Source organism: Etheostoma spectabile, chromosome 18 (genome assembly GCF_008692095.1).
Source record: "Etheostoma spectabile isolate EspeVRDwgs_2016 chromosome 18, UIUC_Espe_1.0, whole genome shotgun sequence".
NCBI lineage: Eukaryota > Metazoa > Chordata > Actinopteri > Perciformes > Percidae > Etheostoma > Etheostoma spectabile.
Genome location: NC_045750.1, coordinates 6,100,169 through 6,121,484, shown reverse-complemented (window position 1 = coordinate 6,121,484; position 21,316 = coordinate 6,100,169). Strand labels below are relative to the sequence as shown.

The window sequence follows — 21,316 nt, the reverse complement described above, 5'->3', positions numbered from 1 at the left end:
CTAGCCCTCAGACCTGGTGAAATATTAACCTAAGTCTTTCACATCAATTGGATACAACTATAAAGAATAGTTGCCTGTTCCCAGCAATAGCGCAACACTTTGCAATGGTTAGTTTGTTACCTGTGACAACATATATGATGAATGTCATTTCTTTTTCACATTGCAAGTGACTCATCTATTTGGGTGCGTCTGCAATCTGCAACTCACCGTTGGATGCCAAAATCATTCTCCAGTGATTAGAAAAGAACAATACTCTTAATTTTTTTTTTTTTTTTACATTTCATTATGTTGAGGTTGATGTTAAATGATTTCAATAACCCAGCAAAGTGGTCATGTGGGAGGATTTTATTTTGAAGGTACTGACCGGATCTTGAGCATCTTATTCTGTCTGACTTGACACCATTTCCGTGAATGCAGCTGGGGGTTTGCCTCCGGGCTGTTATATGAACGCAATCTGACTGTCGGGTAACTCACTCTGTGATTGGCCTTTCTGCAGCTCAAAACAGCTCCCCAAACTATCGATTTCACACTTTACCAGCATGTGACACTGCATCGGGACTTCATTTTGTCAGACTGTCTGCGCTTGTTGTTTGTGGAAGAAGGGGTAGGAATTTTTCCATATTTATTAATACAATTTGTTTGTGGTTGTAGTATATCAAGTGACGTGCTGCTGACAGGACCGGTATTATGGTGACGTCTTAACTGTCCCACTGATTTATTAGCAAACTTAAAGCTGCAAGCAACAAGTAGAAGGCCTGTAACTGTGTGTATGAAATAGTTTGGTTAATAGGTGACAGAATAAAGTCCTGCAAGAAATCATAACACAACAGTTAGATTTTAGTTAATCATTTCTAGATATAATCTGGACAAAATCAGCATATTGAAAACTTGGTATACAAAGAGTGTCTGCAAGATGGATAACTGCAAAAATAACAAGGGATCATGTGGAATATGAGTCATGCAATCAGATCATACTGCTAATAAATATATTTCACCCAATTATCTCCTTAATCATGTTTTCCTGATCTTATGATACATCCTTAACCACATTTTGATATCCACATTAATCCCTGATCTGATTTGAGGGTCATTAATGTGGTCTGAGAATCAGGCTTTTTTTAAAGAGTTACTGTGAATGTTAGCCCACTTCAAAAAGTGCTTATCTCGGTGTAAACAAGCGGCTGCTATCAGCCAGCTGCTGTGATGCAGAGGAGCTCACAGAAAGAATTCCCTTTTCCCTTGTACATGGGATGTTGGATCACTAAACCATTATCCAGTTCTATTATTTTTGTTTAATAGTTGCACAGTGCTCTCGTCAAACAGTTGATTGCATTTATATTGCTTATTTTGGACATAACAAAACAAAATGGATAACTTTAAAAACAACAAATCTTTAGGTTAAAGTACAGGATATGTCTAAAATACTAAGGTGACCAAACGTCCTCTTTTGCCCTGACATGTCCACTTTTTACGTACTGTCCGGGGTGGTGTGTTTATAAGTTCATAAAAAAGTCAGATTTTTTGCTGTTTTTAATGGGACCATAAGCGTGAATTTAAATTGACTGGCGCTTTGCACACAGTACTACGGTACTTTGTTGCGTGACGTAATTCCAGAGAGGCTGCCTTGTGGGCAGCTCTGCGACGCGCACATACAGGGAGCAGATCAGACAGAGACCAGATCAGACAGGAAGCAAATCAGACAGGGAGCAGATCAGACAGGGAGCAGATCAGACAGGGAGCCCATTCAGGGAGCAGATCAGACAAAGAGCACATCCAGGGAGCACATCCAGGGAGCAGATCAGACAGGGAGCACATCCAGGGAGCAGATCAGACAGGGAGCACATCCAGGGAGCAGATCAGACAGGGAGCACATTCAAGGAGCAGATCAGACAGGGAGCCGAGGCGTAAATGCAGCTACACAGTTGAACTGCAAAATTATTTCCAAGTAGACTACCGTCCCGTTTGGGACAAGTGGGAGGCGGATTGCACCGTGTGCAAAGCTGGCGCACATGTTTCAGTGTCTAATAAAGGTGCTGGAGATCTCAAAGCTCACATGGACACCGAAAAACCTTATCTTAGTAAACTGAAAATGTAAGAGATATTTAGTTGAAGCTGGATTTTAAAGCTGACACAGAATAGGTCATATTTAGAACATCATTTCACATTTTATTTATTTGAAAAGAGAGCTCTTCTTTTGTTACAGATTTTATTTTATTACCTAAGTTATTTTTGTACCTTTTGAGGCGAGTGTCCTCTTTTTTGGAAATCAAAATATGATCTGCCTAAAAATACCATTGTTTGTAATGAGAGATCTTGATTAAACTCTGTGGTTATTTCTGTGGACTGTAGTTACTGAATGTTTTATATTTTATATATATTTTTAGTGGTGCATTTTGTGTCCTGTTCAGTTTGTTCAATCAAAGAATGTGATTTGATTTAGTTTGTTTTAAATTCAACTAGTAATTTGTCGCATTTGAGCAGGGTACTGAAAGAGGAAGAAAGGCAGAACTAAGTACACTTTAATATCGGTTTATTTATTGCAAGTAATATTGTTAACGTGATTTTCAACGGTATGACGTATTTCCTTCCTATCGTGCAGCCCTAATTACAATGTATTGAGATGTACATTAGTACTGTATATAGTGCAATGCAGGAAATGCATACAGTATACTATCACGCTGCCTTTTATATTTACTATTAGTTTAATTAGTCTTTCAAAAGTAACTGCAGTAAATGTAAAGCATAACTTGAGTACATAAACGTCTCTGTCAACAGGACAACATTCAGCAGTGTGGCAAACAATTCAAATTAGATTTTTCACATTTTTTGGTGCTAACCATGGCACGTACTCCCTTTCTGCTTGTGTATATATATATAGTAAGGGATGGCTTCTTTCTGCAGAGCTGGATCACATCCGTTTCCGTCTGATTTTAGGGAGGCAGATTTTTAGGATGGGAAAACGACATGGCCTTGAGCTTTTGTGTAAAAGGCATGCACTTCTGGCTTGTGACCAGGAACAGTTTCGTCACTTCAGATCTTTATTTGGCTTTGACTTTTGTGCAAAATTTTGGGGGGGGGATAAATGGTTTGTGTGTGTGTATTAGTGTATAAGCTACATGAATGTTTGCTAATTTAATAAATAAGTAAGGTCCCTGGTGTAACTACATATTTATCAACAACAGAATCTCTCTTTTTGACATAACCCTTTTCTACCAAGAACAAAATATTTTGTTAAGAAATGAAATGAAATGAATGAATGAATGAATGAATAAAATAAATCAATACAGCATTTAAACTGCATTGACTTCGGCTAAGTATAGCTAGCTCGTGAGATAGGCTAAGCTAAAGCTAATTACCCACATTGTCATGTTTCCTTCAGTTTCAAAATCTGTTCTGTACTCAGGATTTGAGTTTGCTGTATCACATAAATAAGACTAACTACATATATTATAATAGCAAAAACAAAGCAAACCTAGAAAACTGCTAAAAGCTATCTAGCCTAGCTTAGCAGTAACTGACACCTCTGACTCCTGTGGAGTTCATGTGATTCAATGTGGTTAAGATATCACATATAGTAATTAAAGATATTTTTTTAATTAGTTAAAGTCATTTGTGCAATAGACAAGAAAAATGGCTATTTTATTTGTAGACGTTTTTTTTTTTCTGTGCTCTTTAAAACAAAGATTGCAGTGTCCAGTTAAAAGTTCCTTTATGCAAGGTCTGTTACAATTTTCAATGACAGCCTAAAAAGACATAAAATTACATTACAATCTAATTACAATTTTACACTTTATAAATCTGTTGTACAGTTTAAGTAAGAACCTTGAAACTTTGTTTTGCAGTTGCTCTCTGCCTTTGATGAACAGTACAATAGCAACATGTTTGTGTGAGAGTGTAAAATTGCCGCTGATATAACTTCTGGCTCCCGTTGATGCCTGAATCCCATTGGACGTGTGTTGTGGAGTTCTGCGTATTTGGACGTCAACAGAGTTGAACTTTTACTACACAAGCTGGTGGAAAATCAATGTAGTGCTTGTTGCTATGGCTTACACTGCTTTTATGTATTTCATTAACATTTTATATGGGTTTTTTTCTTTGCCAGTGTGAAGCCCTTCAAATTGGCTCAGTGTTTAAAATGTGCTATATAAATTAAATACAGCTGCCTGGGCTTACCTATTAGAAATGATGGCCTTGCTTTGTGTGTAATTGCTGTGATAGCCCTGTGAGACAGTAATGGTTAGAGATAAGAGGGCACTGAAACTGGTTGTTGAAGTCTTTTAGTAACATTTCCCAACTATTATGGTGCTCTCCATCTAATTTACATTCTATCTAATAACATTTAACACACAGCTGAATCATATCGTATGGCCTATTTCTTAGCATCTGCTGTGTGTGTGAGCTTATGTAATTAGAGCAGGATGAGCAGTTGTGTGGGGGAGAGTTGGGAGGTTTTCTTTCACAATGAGCTTCCAGCTGCTGGAGAGTGGGACAGTGAGGAGGTTTTGAAGACAAGGTCAAAGCTTCAAAGGAAACCAAAAACTCTTTCACATCTGCTTTTACCCACAAATGGTCATCGAAGCCGCTAGATCTTGCCACAATGTCTTTTCTCTTCTCTTAAAGTGACATCATTTGTTTTAGCGGTCACTTAATTGGTAACAGACACAAGGTCATTGGAACAGCGCGTTTTACTTGTTTATGCGTTCAGCAGCATCTTACCTGTAAATTCTTTGACATCCTCACATTGATTGTAAAATTCTCATTTCTGTTGGCATGTTACTGATTGCAGGGCAGCATATGTTGATGAGCCAGGGTATTACTTTGTAGGATTGTTCATTCCCAATGATTCAAGCAGAAACAGATGAGCTGGCAGGCTGTGCTATTAAACCTCATACAAAATACCTCAAACTCTTTGATTTCCTGGCGTTTCATCAGTCTAGATGTCAGGTAGGAATTGATAAACCTATAGAAGATGGAGCTAAATCCATCTTCCCACTGCCAAGACACACTCTGTATTATCAGCCAGAAATGGATCCTTTGTGAAACCAAATGTCAAATCAGATTGCCTTTTGAGCTGTCGTAGCTGCCGAAAATAATGTACTTTCAAACTGTTTATTGTGTGAAAAAATCATCACAACTGTAAAAACAGTGGTAGTCTGAATCTAAATAGTTTCAAACCCCTTGTGAATAATTAGCCTCATTATCACACCACACTAAATTTATACTGGGTATTTTTTTGCGTGTGAAAATGCCAGTGGGATTTTAGACACCTAAAAACTGCATTAGCTGATGTTTTTAGACACTTTTTTAACAGTGTAATAAGCTGTAAACAGCATTGACACAGTATCATCTTCAACAGTTGAAATGGTTTATTGTGTGTCAAAATTGTTATATTCTTATGTCAATCTTAAGCCATTTGTCTGTATTCTTCAATTGATAAATTTCTCACCCCACACATGCATGGAAGCATGTTATTTCCTCTTACTTATTAGTTCTCCTCCAAAGAAAGAGCACCCGTGGTTGTAGGGGCCACTGTTCAGAGTCTGAGATAAATGTAACAATACTGTGTCCAGTTTTTATATTTGACATGGCTTGTCATAACTTATACTCAAGAGTTAGCAGTCAGCTGGCGGTATAAATAAGATAGTTGGAAGATTGTTGAAGATGAAAATAATAATCTGCACACTTAAATAACATTTCCAAGTGTTTTGACAGCTGTAAGAGTGATTTCTCCGGTAACATTTTAATGTGACCATAAAAATGAAAATGAATTTGGTGCTTTCCGCGGGTATCGAAAATAATGAATGGTCAGGTCGCCTGTACTCGTTGCTGCTTTGTTAGTTTAATTACTGCCAGTTTTTAGTGTTGCTCATTTTACGCTTACAGCACAAGCCTCCAACTACTTCTACGGATTATCAAGTTTCATTGGCAAGCCAAACCAAAGCTTCTCTCAGCCATTTGGGAAGATTAATTGACCGTTTTTGTTCTGGCTGAATACTAACTTCGAGAAGTGACCACAAATGTGGAGACAGTGTGTACCACCTTTTAAATAAAGTTAAACTCCTGTCACCCAGGAATGATTAACTCTGATGGATTGGCTTTATCTTATGTCATAAGAGTAAACCAACATGTCCTTAGACTTTACTAGTGTTTTTGTTGTATATATTGATTTACTAGCTGTCTCTATCTACAGTATGTACACACATGCATATATAGTTCTTTAGACACTGCAAGCCTCTAAAAGAAGTAATATTCCACCTTGTAGGGATAAGATATAAATCTAACTGGATTTTCACTCTAAGCAGCTCTAGTTCTAACAGTGTTAGTCTTGTGGGTCTAAATTATGGACATGATTATTTTGAAATTCATATCATGATTTTTGCATGAAATATATAATCACTAGCTGACAAAATCTAATCTAATTTTTTTTATATAGAAATGTGAGGGGGGGGAAAAATATATATTTCTTTTGGATTGTTGTTGGTTGTCTTAAATGGAATCATTTGCATTTACTAAAAGGATTTGAAAATTCTTTATACTTTTTATTTTTACTCAACTAAAGAACTACAGTTTTAGGTATAAAAGTGTAAAAAGGGACTGTCCCGATCTATCAGCACAGGCATTTATAATGGCCAATAAATTTGTTTTGTTAATGTGGCTTTGTTCAATGGACTTTAAGTTTCATATCTTAACCTAACTTCATATCTTAAGTGGGAAAGATAGTAATACTCCAAGTCAAACTAGTCTAGTATGTGATCAAAGATATTATATAGCGGACAAGATAAATAACTGCCGTTTTGCTGAGGAGAATGGCGTCACTGTTTTGATATTTGGCATATATTTGGGACTTTTTTGAAAAAAATGTAAATAGTTTGTGCTTTATATGAGTTATGTTTATTATGTTTAGAACTGTTGTAGACAACACAAATACTTGTTTAGCATTGCTGTGGGTGTAATATCAATAAATGTATTTATTATCATTTTTATTATTTTATTTGTCTTAAGGCTCCTTCAACCAGTTTTAACATTCAAGTGACCTTACTGCAGCACAAATATTCTAATGACCTAGTTTGTCCTGAAATTTTGTTTCATATCTTGACTGTAGGCAACAGGGTTGATGTTTTACCTGCTTTTTTAGAAAATAAATGGACAATGAACTGTAAAAAGGACTTTAGGTCTCTGAGGGTTAAGTTTGTATTTTTTATTCATTTTATTTATTAGAGCTTTGATAGATTTTGATGTTCCTCTGTTCTGTTGTGACAATAAAACAATTTCTTATATTATTTTAGTGAGAACTCATAAATAACTACAACTAACTAATGTTATGGAAATCTTTTTGTTTTGTAACACCTTTCTGGATTTAAAAAAAATAATATATATATATAAATATATTTATATCGGCATATCGGATTTTTTAAATAAACAAATATTCGAATCGGTATCTGCCTTAAACATTCTTTATCGGTCGGGCTCTATTTGGTACCCAACCCTATTAATGAGTGGCTCATAACTTGAAGTAACATGGTATTTTAATTTTTTTTGTTTGATTTGTAAATTGTCCAGTGTGGCAAGTAAATTTCTCTTCCACTTGCCCTAAAAAAAAAATCCACTCGTCCAGGACAAGCCTTAATGTCAAGCCCTGATTAAAATGTATTACATAATAGACAATAAATGCAATCATTTAAAGGTGAAAACATTAGAATATCATATTTTTTATTTCTTCAGTTTATTTGTAAGGGATTAGTACAGAGAAGAGACGTACAGAAGCAGTGTCCGACTGTGCAAGTGTAAATAGCTGAAGCTAATTTTCAACACCAGTCCCTTGATGGGCATTAGTAGTTCAAGTTATCATTATGTTACACTTTTAAACTGGACTATATCTGTAGTTCTTTGGCAACTTTAGGACAGGATTAGCAGTCACAATGTTGACATTCATCTAATGGCCAAAAGTTAATTTACCAAAATATGTAATCTCTTGAAAAATTTGACAATCATGTCATTATTGTCCAAAATATAGTCTCACTTTGCCAGACCCTCCTCTAAAGCGTGCTGAAGGAGGGTCTGGCTGCTCCACACGGCATTCGGGGATGGGAGGACAACCTGCTATGGATTATTGGCATTTCTTTAGACCAATCAGAATTGTCATGGGGAAGTTAAACTCCACTGCAAAAATAGTCGTGCGAGAGAAAACTCAGATTGGATAGTCTAGCTAGCTATCTCAAATTACCATGCACAGTTCTGAGGAGCAGTCAACCATAATCCTCATAAATCCACTGAATTTAAAATTCCAACACAAGGTAAGTAAGGAAACGGAAAATACATGCATATAGACTATCCAAAATATAAGAGCCTGGCTCCCAAGCTCCAATATATCTGAAGTTCTCTGGCCGTAGTCATAATGAGATATTACAATCTGTATTACAGTATTTAAACTTGCATGCTTTTCTCTCCGTCTTCCAGGTGGAATGGCCCGGCACACGTCTGTCTCAATCTCTTTCCACTGAATGATGGGAAACTCATGGCTGGATTGAGGCTGATCACTGAACATCTTCCCTGCTGTGTTCGCTATCCTCTGGATCATTTCACATCTCTAATTCCATCTGCTCACAGCGAGCACAATATAAATCACAGTCGGCAACAGGTTGGATAGGAGTCATCCGTCACCCTTGGAATTTGCAATGTGAGCTAATGAGTAAACCTCCCTCGGCCTGTGTAGGCAGTTGTGCTGGCTTTTGCTTTTATTTTTTAGGGCCATTACTTATAGATAATGTCATTAACTCAGTAAACTCGAAACCAGGAGAGAAGTCTACCCTAGACTCGTATTCTTTATCCATGATGTGGTAAATCTCCCGATACTGAGACCGTCCACAGTTGCGATGGCTGCTGCTTCCTCTTTAGAGAAGAATCAGCCCCTCCTCCAGCTCCAGGAGGTGGACTCTAGTCGCGTCCTCGCTCCAGTCCTCAGCTCATCCTCTCCTAGATTGTCCCTGGAAACCAGCCAACCCATCTGCATTGCTTCCCCTTACACCGAACTTGGCCACGACTTCACCACCATACCTTTCTACAGTCCAGCTATCTTCAGTTATGCCGGTCCGGGCATTCCAGATACCGCCTCCGTCCATCAGTCACTTAGCCCCTCTTTATTCTGGCCCAGTCACGGCCACGTGGGGCCACCCATACCCCTGCACCACTCCCAGGCTCGGCCTCAGCTCGGGCAGCCAATCCAGAGTACATGGGTGGAGCTGTCGCCGCGGGACGCTGTCTTTACAACCAGGTAGGATGGGGTATCACTACCTCACTAGCATACTGTTTTTACTATCACCAGAGCTTACTCTTCATTAGTATGGCTGTAACTAATGATCATTTGAACTATCACTTAATTGATTGTTGGTTACTTAAAATGCACGTGAATGACTCAATCTTTATGTTCATGTTTTCATTCTTGATGATGGTTGTATTCTGGCCCTCATGACCCTTGATATAGGACTAGGTGTAAATTAAGTAAATTTGCACAATGATGGTATTAGTACTAGGCCCAATTTTTTTAGGAGTACCAGTTCTTCTATAAAATAGGATGAGAAATAGTATTGTTTTATTTCAATTCTATACAGCAATGTTGAATAAGGTGATACAAAACAGTTAATGAGATGAGTTGAAAAGTTACTTTGTGACCTTCAAATGCAAAAAGATCACTTCTCATTTACATTATTTTATATGTGAGTTTATATTATACTAAGCATAATTTTGCCGTGATGACTAGATTGTAACATCATGACACAACTAAAAATACGCCTCATTGTGTGTAAATAGAGGTGAATAAATATATTCGTTTGTGTTGAAACAGAGTGTAAGTTCCGTTGCGGGGGCGGGGGGGGCCTGACCCCACTGCTAAAACAAATCCTAAAGGAAACACTATTATAGTTTTCAAAACGTAGACACCATTCACTATGATATGATATTAATAGCGAGGAAAAGCAGTCGCGGTGCTGTTGACATTATACTGTACTTCCTCTGAGACAACCAGGAATAAGAGTGCTTTCTGTGCCCTGGTGACTGACTGACAGGCGGAGATTTTAAGGCAAGGTAACTTTATTTCTATAGCACCTTTCAGCAGCAAGGCAATTCAAAATGCTATGCATAAAACATTAAAAAGCAATTTAAAAACAGTCATGTTGAAAATAAAACAGGGTAGAAAAGAATATACAAATACAAGAATAAAAGTTAGTGAGTAAGAAATGAATAATTCAATTTAATAGGTTGTAGGAACAGGTTTGGGAGGAGAGAGGAAGGGGTTTTATTTTTGTTTTTGTTTAATTCTTTAGAGTGTAAAATATTCTAAATAAATAACGTAGTAGGTTTGGACTTATTTTTACAACTGAAATATTTTTTTTGTATTTACAGAGGGAAAGTATTGAAAAAAGGTATCGTTGGGTATTGTAACTGAATTTCAGGTACGGTCACTGCTAAAAATGTGAAAGGTACCCAACCCCACTAGCTAACCAAAGAAGGAATAGGCTGAAGCCAAGGCTTATTTTTGCCTATCCTATCCCAAAATCCCTATTTTAGCTGAAAAAAATCTGCAATCTGGTACTACTGATGTGATAATGATTTATTAATATGTAACATGCAACACACTTCAATAAACTGCTTTGCATGCTGAGGCCAGATTTCTTATTCCATGTGTGTTTGTCTTGAAATGATGACTGAAACTTATCTGTTAGTAAGAGTGTGAAGAGGAGCTCTCAGGAGAACGAGGAGGCGGTGGTGTCGTCCGGCGGGAAGGCAGACCTCCACTACTGTGCTGTGTGTCACGACCACGCCTCGGGCTACCACTACGGCGTCTGGTCGTGTGAGGGTTGTAAGGCCTTCTTCAAGAGGAGCATCCAAGGTGAGACACAAAAACATGCACTTATCTTCCGGGGAAACAAATCACTGGAATACCAGCTTTTCCAAAGTTCTTAATGTTCAGTTTTTGTGAGACGGTCATATGTGTTCAGTCAACTCTGTGGTCATAGATAAGGCCGTTTGTGACCCTTTCCACCTGAAGTAGATGTGTTATAGCCACGCTAACATCGTGTGTCTCAGGATGGCAATATTGGTCTGTCGTTCGGTCCACCACTTTGGTCCAGACTCAAATTTATTTACCGCTATTGAATGGACTGCGAAGAACTTCTGTACAGTCATTTGTAGAGGAAGAATCGTACGAACTGTAGAGATTCCCGGACATTTCATCCAGCGCCGCCTGCAGCTCAAAAGTATACCTTCTCTAGTAAAAATATGTCATACTACACACTCACATCTAGATCTAAATCTCTGGATGAATTGGCCCATAGTTCATTGTCCTGAGGATAGATCCTACTGACTTTTCTTCTAGCGCATTAGGGTTGGCCATATGTGGTTTTGTGAGATGAGTTGTCCACTATTAGATGGATTGGGCGGCCGTCCGTATACTGAGGGTTACTCCTCGACGCAGCGGGCCCAGGTTTGACTGCAAACTGCGGCCCTTTGCCGCATGTCATTCCCCCTCTCTCCCCTTTCATATCTTCAGCTGTCCTGTCAAAAATAAAGTCTGAAAATGCCCAAAAAATCTTTCAATAAAAGTATTGGATGGACTGCCATGAAATGTGTAACATAAATTAATGTCCCCCTCAAGGTAATTGTAATAACTTTATAACAATCCCTCAACTAGAAAAAATGATGATTCAATGATTCAAGGCCTCACATCATAAACACGTGCACATCCATGCATTTGCAAAACTCTCACTTGTAATCCATATTTATGAGCGCCTATACTTTGAATAACATCACAAACTAATAACCCATGAAAACATTTTCTGACATTTCATTCATGAAATGTGAGTGTTTACTGCTGAATCCCAACGTCTGAACTGTAGTTTCTGACTTGGACAGTTTTACTAGCGTGTTTACAGTTTAGGTGGGGGCTTAAAGTGATCTCAAAACAAAAGCAAAACAGTACAAACATGTCACCAGCGTCCTTCAGCATGTGCTCGGTTAGCAGTGAGACGCTACTAAGCTCTTGTGGAATTCGCAGGAATGTGTCTGTTGCTCTACCAGACTGTTGGGTCCTTAAAATAGCCTCAATTGTTGTCTTTGTCCCTTCCCATCTATTTTACCACTCTACCTTTCCTTTGTCCTCATCTTCTCTCTTTCTTCTTCTCATTGTTTCAGGACACAATGACTACATCTGCCCAGCAACCAATCAATGCACTATAGACAAGAATCGCCGTAAGAGCTGCCAGGCATGTCGCCTTCGCAAATGCTGCGAAGTTGGTATGACAAAGTGTGGTAAGGGTTTCTTAGTCTTTCCTTTTTTTCTGCTCCAAAGGAACAATAAACCGTAACTAGACAACGTACTGTATCGTTACTTGCTTTTGTTATTATGATGTCATCTACAGTATGAAAATGGAGGTGATCACAATTTCCCCGTGGCCTTGTTTGTTCTAGAGTACTTCCCTTCTTTTCCCAGAGCACAACTCCTGCAACCAGGAAAGGTGGTTCTTTATTTCCATCTACACTTAATCTGTTTAACAGCTGCATAAAGTGAAGGAGATAGCCGTTTGCTGTGGGGCATTTCAAGTGACCCACACTGTATTCCTCTTTTTGAGTTTTTAGAGTTTTAGCTCATTGCTAAGCTGTCCGTCCCACAACTTTACTGTTTTGGTTTACTCTTTCAGTTCTCATAGTGCCATTTTAGCCACACCAGGCAGCTGTTTTCAGAAAAGAAAAGCTCTAAAAACCCACTGTATACTACCGGCTCGGCACCAAACCGCAGACAGACACAGTTGGCAACTAGCTGGTGAACAAAAACACAATAAAAAAGAGAGTGACATTCATCAGGTTGTCAGAAACAGAACTCCAAATAAATGCTAATGAATGTCAATATCTGCAGCATGTGTTAATAAGCAACTGTTTGCTAATACCTTATGTACCATATTGTGATGATATGTCAATGTTGTGTTCACAGCTTGTTTTTGCTGGCTCCTATTGCAGGTAAAGTAGAATTTAAAATCAAGAGGAAATCAACAAAACAAAAGAATATTTCTTCATCCCAGGTATGCGAAAGGAGCGTGGAAACTACCGGAACCCCAAGACGAGGCGAGTGTCCTCACAGGGCAGAACCAACAGACCAAAGGCGTTAAGCGGACCAGCGGTGGTTTTGTTACCCGCACCCCACCCTCCTGCACTGACCCCAGAGCAGCTGATTGGGCGAATAATGGAGGCGGAGCCGCCGGAGATCTACCTCATGAAGGACATGATGAGGCCGCTGACTGAAGCCAACGTCATGATGTCGCTCACCAACCTGGCTGATAAGGAGCTGGTTCACATGATCAGCTGGGCCAAGAAGATTCCAGGTGTGTGTCGGGGTATCCAGGGTTCCTTTTTAAAAAGCCTAATGGAAAATGACTGCTTGTTATAGTGACCATACATTACATTACATTTGTTTGGCAGATGCTTTTGTCTAAAGTAACTAACAATAAGTGAAACCACCAGAGGTGCAAAAAGTACTAAAATGTTCACTAAAGTAACAGTACCAATACTTTGATGAGCTATTACTTAAGTTCAAGTGAAATTACCTATCTGAAAAGAATACTCAAGTAAAAGTAATAAGTGGTTCATTTAAAATGTACTTTAAGTAAAAGTTACTTAGTTACATTAAAAAAACTGTGAAACGGGGCATGGGGGGGGGGGGGGGGGGGGTCTCCATGTTGTGAAAATAGGACAAGGGGTCTGCTAGCATTTCTACTGAAACAGTCTCTGAACCATCGTCGCTTGCCTGATCTTCCACCACCATCTCGATCTCCTACAGATGACTCGGCGCCTGGTAGGCAGCCTAGATGCTGATTCGTCACTGTAATGGTTCCGGGCGCCATTGTTTTTCTTCCTTTCGGTTTTTCTTAGACAAAGCTTTTTGTTTTTTACTCACTAACTGAGGGGATTTGGAATGTAGCGAAATACAATACTTCACTCAAAACGTAATCAACTACATTTTAAATTACCGATTTTAAAAACTACTTGAAAAATACAAAATACACAACGAAACTACTCAATTCAGTAACGTGAGTAGATGCATTTTGTTACTTTCCACCTGTGGAAACCACATACTGTAGGAGCAAGAGCTTACTGTAGATATCTTTGTTTGTATTGTGGGTGACACCGTTTCTTCGTGCTACCGTTAACTGTTAATAACGAGAAGTGAAATGTGCATACCATGATTAACCCTGATTACACAGTGGAATTGTCCGTATTCTTACATTGGCAATTAATATAGTAGTATGCTAAATATAGAACTAGATCTACAGAGGGATTCGCTTAATAGTTTTAGCGTAAAGACGTTTTGGTTCAGTTCAATTTGTTCAATCAAAGGATGTGATTTGATTTTCTTTTGTTTGAAATTCAACAATAATTGGCCGCATTTTAGCAGGATACTGAAGGAGGCAGAAAGTCAGAACTGTGTACACTGTAATATTGCAAGTAATATCAATATTGTGATATTCAACAACGTAATCACACTTTTCCCTCATAACTTGCAGCCCTAACGCCTAGCAACACCTCTAATGCATACTAATGGGCATGGTGTGTCTCTTGGTGGCAATAAATAATTAGTTTACAGCTTGTTATCCCCCGTAAAACCACATCTTAGCTTTTTTCTTACATTTCTGTTTGTGTAGGAATTACAATGTAGGCAACAATATACAACATGTTACTTTTAAACTTTAGAGGTGCTTCGGGGGCCATTTTTCACTTTGGGACGAAGCCAAGGTAACTGGTATTACCTGCTTTCACTTACAGTATTATGCTAATCTGCCCTTAGCTCTAGCTACATACTTAAAGGTGAACTATGAGTTCCTGCATGGTTTCTGCGCAATTTTATTTTTGTCTAAAATCGTAGGCCTCTCTCCTCGATCTGCTAGCGGCCCGCCCTCTGAATACACCGTGAAGAAGCCCGGTCTCAGGAGACAACACAGGGGGCGTAAACGTCAAACAAACACTAGGGGCACAGCCTGCGCACCAAAACACAACAAACCACTCCAGCCAATCACCGACAAGATGGTTGGGGTCGGCGTGGGTTTTAGTGACATTCAGTTAGTCATGACAGTTACAGAAACATGGGGGGAGGGGCGAGCTTGCTCTGTTTTGTGTTTTGTTTTGTCGACAGAAGTGACCATGCAGCAACTCATAGTGCACCTTTTAACGCACTGAGTGTGGTTAATAGCTTTTCATCTAACTCTCATAATTTCAAACAATTCTTTCATAACTTCTGCATTGATGGTTACATCAGAGTGACAGAGTAAAGCTTTTGACCAAAATTGCATTCAAACTGTAAAAAGTCAAATGTTAGACGCATAACAAAAACCTCAAGAATCCTCTATCACTCTATCACTTTTATTTTACTTTAAGATTATGCAAAATACCTTTTTAAAAATGCAGCAAAACTAAAATTGCTTTAATGATATTTATATAACAATGTTTTTTATGCCCCTCGTCTTTTTTACCATCCCCGCAGGGCAGCTCAGTCTGCTGTACAACTGAGTTAATGACTTTGTTTTTGGCCAGACACCCTAATTGTCTCCACTTTATTTAGCATGCGAGTCAAGTCTGCGGCGCGCCGATTGATTCGGACTGCACAATGTGGCAGGTCGTGACTTCAGGTGATTTTCAGCCATGGCTTAGAAAAAAAAAAAAAAATTCGGAGTCCCTTTCTTGTGCTGCAGGCAGACAGTATGGCACAGAAGGCACCGGCAGCACACAGTTCCATAGTATTTGATCTTCCTTTCCTCAGGGTTTGTAGAGCTCAGCCTCCTGGACCAGGTGCACCTGCTGGAGTGCTGCTGGCTGGAGGTGCTGATGATCGGACTGATGTGGAGGTCAGTGGACCATCCAGGGAAACTTATCTTCTCCCCTGACCTCAGCCTGAGCAGGTACCACCGCCAACATCTCACATATCTGCTGCACCAGCTTGGTTTGAAGGGAACGTCTCCCATCATTATTGTGGTTGTTAGGTTGAATATTACCTACCTTAATAAAAGTACATATAATTACAAATGGTTATTGTGGTCATAGTAGCTTGTTTCAGCCTTTTCCCATCATACCCAGTGTTTATTGCAAACGCATTGTCGTGCGATGTAAAAACTGGAAACTTTAGCCAACGACAGGATGGCTAACTCACTTTGGTACGACGCTTGTTTTGGGATTGCCTCATGCTTTCACAATCCCGAAATGTCTGACTGTTTCTGTTGATCATCTCTAAAATGTAATTCCTGAACATATCTTAGTCACAAACCTTAAAAAAATAGACACTTAAAAGTTATAATTCTTTAGATTTTCATGTAATCAAACCATGTTTGTGATACTTTTGATGTTTGTTTTTTTCTTTTCAGCTGTAGCCATTCAAGGCATTCATATATTGTAATAACCTCCCCTTTTTCATTGTTAGTGGTAGAGTTGTCATTCCTGCACTTGATTCAAATTTCCTTTGCACAAGTGATTCACAGGAAACTGTATTGCAGCGTTGCTGTTGTATTTCTGACGAATAAGCTGCTCAAAGAGCGTTCGCCGGCTTAACTTGTTGTTACCACAGTTTCCATGGGTGTCACCAAATCGAGTAGGACTGGAATCTTAAGCATTTCAATAATCGACATCAGTATTAGCCTTAAAAACACAGTACACTATGTGCCCCAGCTCGCGCCTCTGTGACACTGAAATCACTGATCATCCACCTTCATTTCCTTTTAATGTGGGAGTGGTAACTCGTCCACAGCGCTGTCTTAGAAACTGTGACCGAGCAGCTCTGCTGTATTGCTTTCATCTGTGCTCGCATTTGGTTTCAACGTCAGATATCTGCTGCTGCTTCTAAATCTGGAACAAAGTGTCCTAACCAATCTCTCACAACAACACTTCCTTTGTGGTGGCTTTGTTTTTAATCACATCATACCTGCACTGCAGGGCACGCTCTGCAGCCAGCGGATCATTAGAACTAATATTTTCCAGTGTAGGAAGAAGTATTATCAGCAAGTATTATACGTACGTATCATGCAGAAATGCCCCTTTTGTATTACTAGATCGTTGATATTAATGCACCAACATCTTGTCGGCACTTAGTTATTGTAGTGCATCATCACATTTTAGAAACATGTTTGTTTTTATTCTGAAAAGATGTTATTTTGAAAAGTAACTACAGACAAAAACTGTTGGTGATAAACAATATTTTCTTCTATAGTATAAAGCAGAATAAAGTACCTCAAAGTTGCACTCCATACAGTACTTGAATGAGTAAATGTTAAGGGTGCACGATTCAGAAAATGTCACGGTTTCATGTTGATTTTTAGGCTCAAGAAAACGAGAAAAAAACGAGTCTTTAATTTAAAAAAAAATACACAGGATGTACATGTAGTTACTTTTCCCATGTGGTTATATGCACTCCATTACCAAATGAAAAAAGAAAATATGAATCGATTTTTGGAGTTCTATGAATCAATTTTGAATCTGTAGAGCTTGAATCGCGAATGTGAATCGATTTCTTTGCCCACCCTAGTATACAGTATGTACTTAGTAACTTTCTTCTCTTCTTTCTTCTCCTTTACAATAGGAAAAACAAGTTCTGTTTTATTGACATCTTTTGCATCTTGGTGAAGATTGGAACATCATGTCTGCCTTATTTGCCTAAATAATAATATAGAGTGGGGTTTGATAAATAACTAGTTGCGTTTGTGTCTTCGTATGGTAGAGAAGAGGGGAACTGTGTCCAGGGCTTCTCGGAGATCTTCGATATGCTGTTGGCCGCTACTTCCAGGGTGAGAGAACTCAAGCTCCAGAGGGAGGAGTACATCTGCCTCAAGGCCATGATCCTCCTTAACTCCAGTAAGTAAGAGAGAGAGAGAGAGAGTCTGTGTGTCTGTGTGTGTGCGCGCTCATTCTCTAGTAAGGCCTCTTTTTTGCAGCCTGTGTCGGGTATTTCATTGGTGTCTATGCGTGAATCTGCAGAGGGTTGGCAAGGGGACCGGCTCAATAATTTACCAGCGAAAAACCCGAGTGGGAACACTGTGTATAGCTTAGGTCCCTGCTCTCGTTGGTTCTGCTGAGTGCTCGGAACAACAGGCAGTGCCTGTCTGGGAGGAACGGGGTCAGAGCCTCTGTGGTGAGCAGCTACAACGCAGAGTAATTACCGTCCGATTAATGTTTCTGTTTTCTTTTTAATTGCCTCTTTTTTTTTTTTTTGTCATTAAAGTATATTTTTTTTTTTACCAGTAAACATCTTACAAATGACGACAAAAAGCAAAACCACAAAAAGGCAGTAAAAGCCAAACTTAAAGCACGACACCCCTTGTACCACTCTAGTGTTTGTGATTATATCAACTGCAATGTCTTTCAACACATGCTTAATGTATTATGTAATATATGAAAAGATACATTAAGAAATAGTCCCATACTAAATTCCCTTCAATGTTGTTACTCCTGGCAATCAAATATTGTCTTAGGATGCAGTCTCCGTCATCAGTTGAGTCCGGTGTGTGAGCCGCAGCGTGTGTGTGCTCTTCCAGTTCCTCAGTATCAGCCTTGCTGCAGGGATGAGGCCTGCGGTTGTTAGTGCACGCTGTCCTTTGTTGACTCCCTGCGGCAAAAGTGTGCGATCTCCCAAGAGACAGAACAGTGGTTTTCTGGTGACCTTTTCCCCAACCAATCTCTCAATTTCCTTAATACTTCTTTTCAGAAAGGTACGCAAAAATATACTGTTTTCTCCCATACACTTCCAACACTTTTTGTCTTCTACTACGCCCATTCTGAAAAGCTTCATAGGAGTATATTAGTATCTATTTCTATCTGATTTTGAAATAAGTACATTTGCTTCTAACATCCCTAGTGGCCCTGCCAACCTTGGAAACTATATTACACCAGTTCTCCTTACCTATTTCACACCTTAAATCACTTCGCCATGTTAATCTAAGTTTCTCAGAGCTCACTTTGTTTTAATTGCCTTCTAGCGTAGTCAAACAGGGCTTACTGTATATTTGTGCACCATCTCTTCCATTCTAGCAAAATTGAAAGGTTGGACTCTGTTTGACCTTTCCCAACCAGAATGTAAACACAAAATGCTTTCACTATCTGCAGAGTAGTGTACACAGTACCATTATCTTTACTTGGGATCATTCTCAACCAACTAGCACGAAGATTGATGGTACGCAACTATAAACAGAAAACTGACCCAACAGATAGGGTCCAATGAAGGATGCAATGAAACACCTGGAACCTGAGGAAATGAAATTCTCTCTGAGAAAAACCAGACATACAATATTCGGTGACTTTTTTTTGACCATTTCAATTATATCAAGTAGATAAAGAAAAGGAATATTTTTTTTCCTTTTCTTCATCTTACTTTTTCTTTCTTTGTTTTATGCTTTTTTGAAGTTATTATTGTTATTATACTGTGTCTGTACATATGTGTAGATATTTGTATGTGCTGTACAATATTACTGTAAGACAGTAAATACAGTTTTAAAAAATACTTTGGAAATGGACCAAAGTAAGGGGAAACGGATCGTCAAAAAAAGAAAAAGTAGTCGGACATGAAAAAAGGTTTTCATTGAAGCATTACCTGTTGGTTCGAGCCAAAACGTCTGCCTTTTTGTGTGTTACCAGACATGTGCCTCAGCTCGACAGAGGGCAGCGAGGAGCTGCAGAGTCGCTCCAAGCTGCTACGACTTCTGGACGCTGTGACGGACGCTCTGGTGTGGGCCATCGCCAAAACCGGCCTCACCTTTCGCCAACAGTACACCCGCCTCGCCCACCTGCTCATGCTGCTCTCACACATCCGCCATGCCAGGTAAAAGGACTCCATGTCATAATTGTTCTGAATCAAAGACGGCTAATCTATGTATTCATTAAGCGTTGGAAGAAAATGTACCCGGCTAATACTGATTTTGTGCACTATTATTACACAAAGCTGCTCCCATGTGACTCCCCATCATACTCTTGTAATCAGAAGTCATTATGCTCACTGCTGTGCCACAGAGAAACCGCCTGCCTGCCTTCATACCGCTAAAAATCTTTCTCTCCAAACGTGCAGTAACAAAGGCATGGACCATCTCCACTGCATGAAAATGAAGAATGTGGTGCCTTTGTATGACCTGTTGCTGGAGATGTTGGATGCCCACATCATGCACAGCTCCCGTCTGCCTCACCGGCCTCTGCAGCAGGAGTCCGGGGACCGAATGGAGGTTCCGGCTCGGCCACACAGCTCTCATAGCGGCCCCTCAAATACCTGGACTCCCTAGCAGCACTCCGGAGGTGAACCACAGCAGTCGAATGCAATGAACTGTCACCGCGTGGCACGAAACTAGTTCTGACTGATGAGACGTTTTACTGGAACATTCTGCTGAATATTGTGAACTCTAGGTAGCATAAACTTTGACACACTGCACACTTATTATAGGGAACTTTTGAATGTTAAGATATCACTCTGCAGACGGACCGAGCTTGCAGTATTCTGTGCCTTATTATCCCCACATATTGATGAAAAAAACTGTTAGTAGCACCAGTTCTCGCTCAGATGTTCATGTAATATGCCACTGCCATGATTCTCTTTTGTTGAGCAGATAATTTCATACCATATTCATATTCATATGTTTTCATTGTCTATGTCTGGTATTGTTCTAGACACAGAGATAGTGTGTGTAAATAACAAACAAACCAGACCCCCGCTGCTAAAAAAAAAAAATCCTAAAGGAAACACTGATTTAATTCGCTGGATTAGACAAACATTCCCAGTCATTTAACCTGTAAGAGTTTTAGAATTAAAGAAATTCAACTTCATTTGAATGGATTATTTTTCCATCTAAAGGCTGTGACACACTAAGCTGACAATCGGCCGTCGGACAGTCTGGCGAGGTCTGTCCTGTCTGAAAACGTCAGGTCGTCAGTCGGCCGACCTGCCCTGCTCAGTCGGACGGCAACGCCGGCAGTCGGACTCAAACGACCAATCTGATTGGTGGAGTGTTACCCCGGAAACCAGGGGCGGGATGAGCGTGACTAGAGTCTCTCAAAATCTGTCGAAAATCTTTTAAACTGATCTTTCTCAATCTGAAATCTGAAATCTGAAATGAATTCAGATTCAGCAACTGCAATGTAGAGTTGGGCAGTATCAACATTTTGAGACCGTCAAACCTCCTCCCTATTTTACCACGGTATACGGTACTACCGTGACCAATTAAAAATGATGACATAAGGCTCAGGCGGCGTCACCTAACTGTGGGCTTGTGCCGACACCGTTCAGAAACAGAATCCCAAACACTAACACTGAAAC

General features: G+C 39.5%; 1 protein-coding gene across 1 annotated transcript; it reads left to right on the top strand.

Annotated features, from left to right (window-relative positions):
* Positions 1-419: 419 nt before the first annotated feature.
* esr2a (estrogen receptor 2a) lies at positions 420-20,528 on the top strand. Its single transcript, XM_032543569.1, has 9 exons — positions 420-604; positions 8,458-9,271; positions 10,719-10,885; positions 12,187-12,303; positions 13,071-13,370; positions 15,800-15,938; positions 17,744-17,877; positions 19,654-19,837; positions 20,081-20,528. The coding sequence occupies exons 2-9, from the start codon at positions 8,874-8,876 to the stop codon at positions 20,286-20,288; spliced, it is 1,647 nt and encodes a 548-aa protein (XP_032399460.1). The 5' UTR covers positions 420-604; positions 8,458-8,873; the 3' UTR covers positions 20,289-20,528.
* Positions 20,529-21,316: the final 788 nt, after the last annotated feature.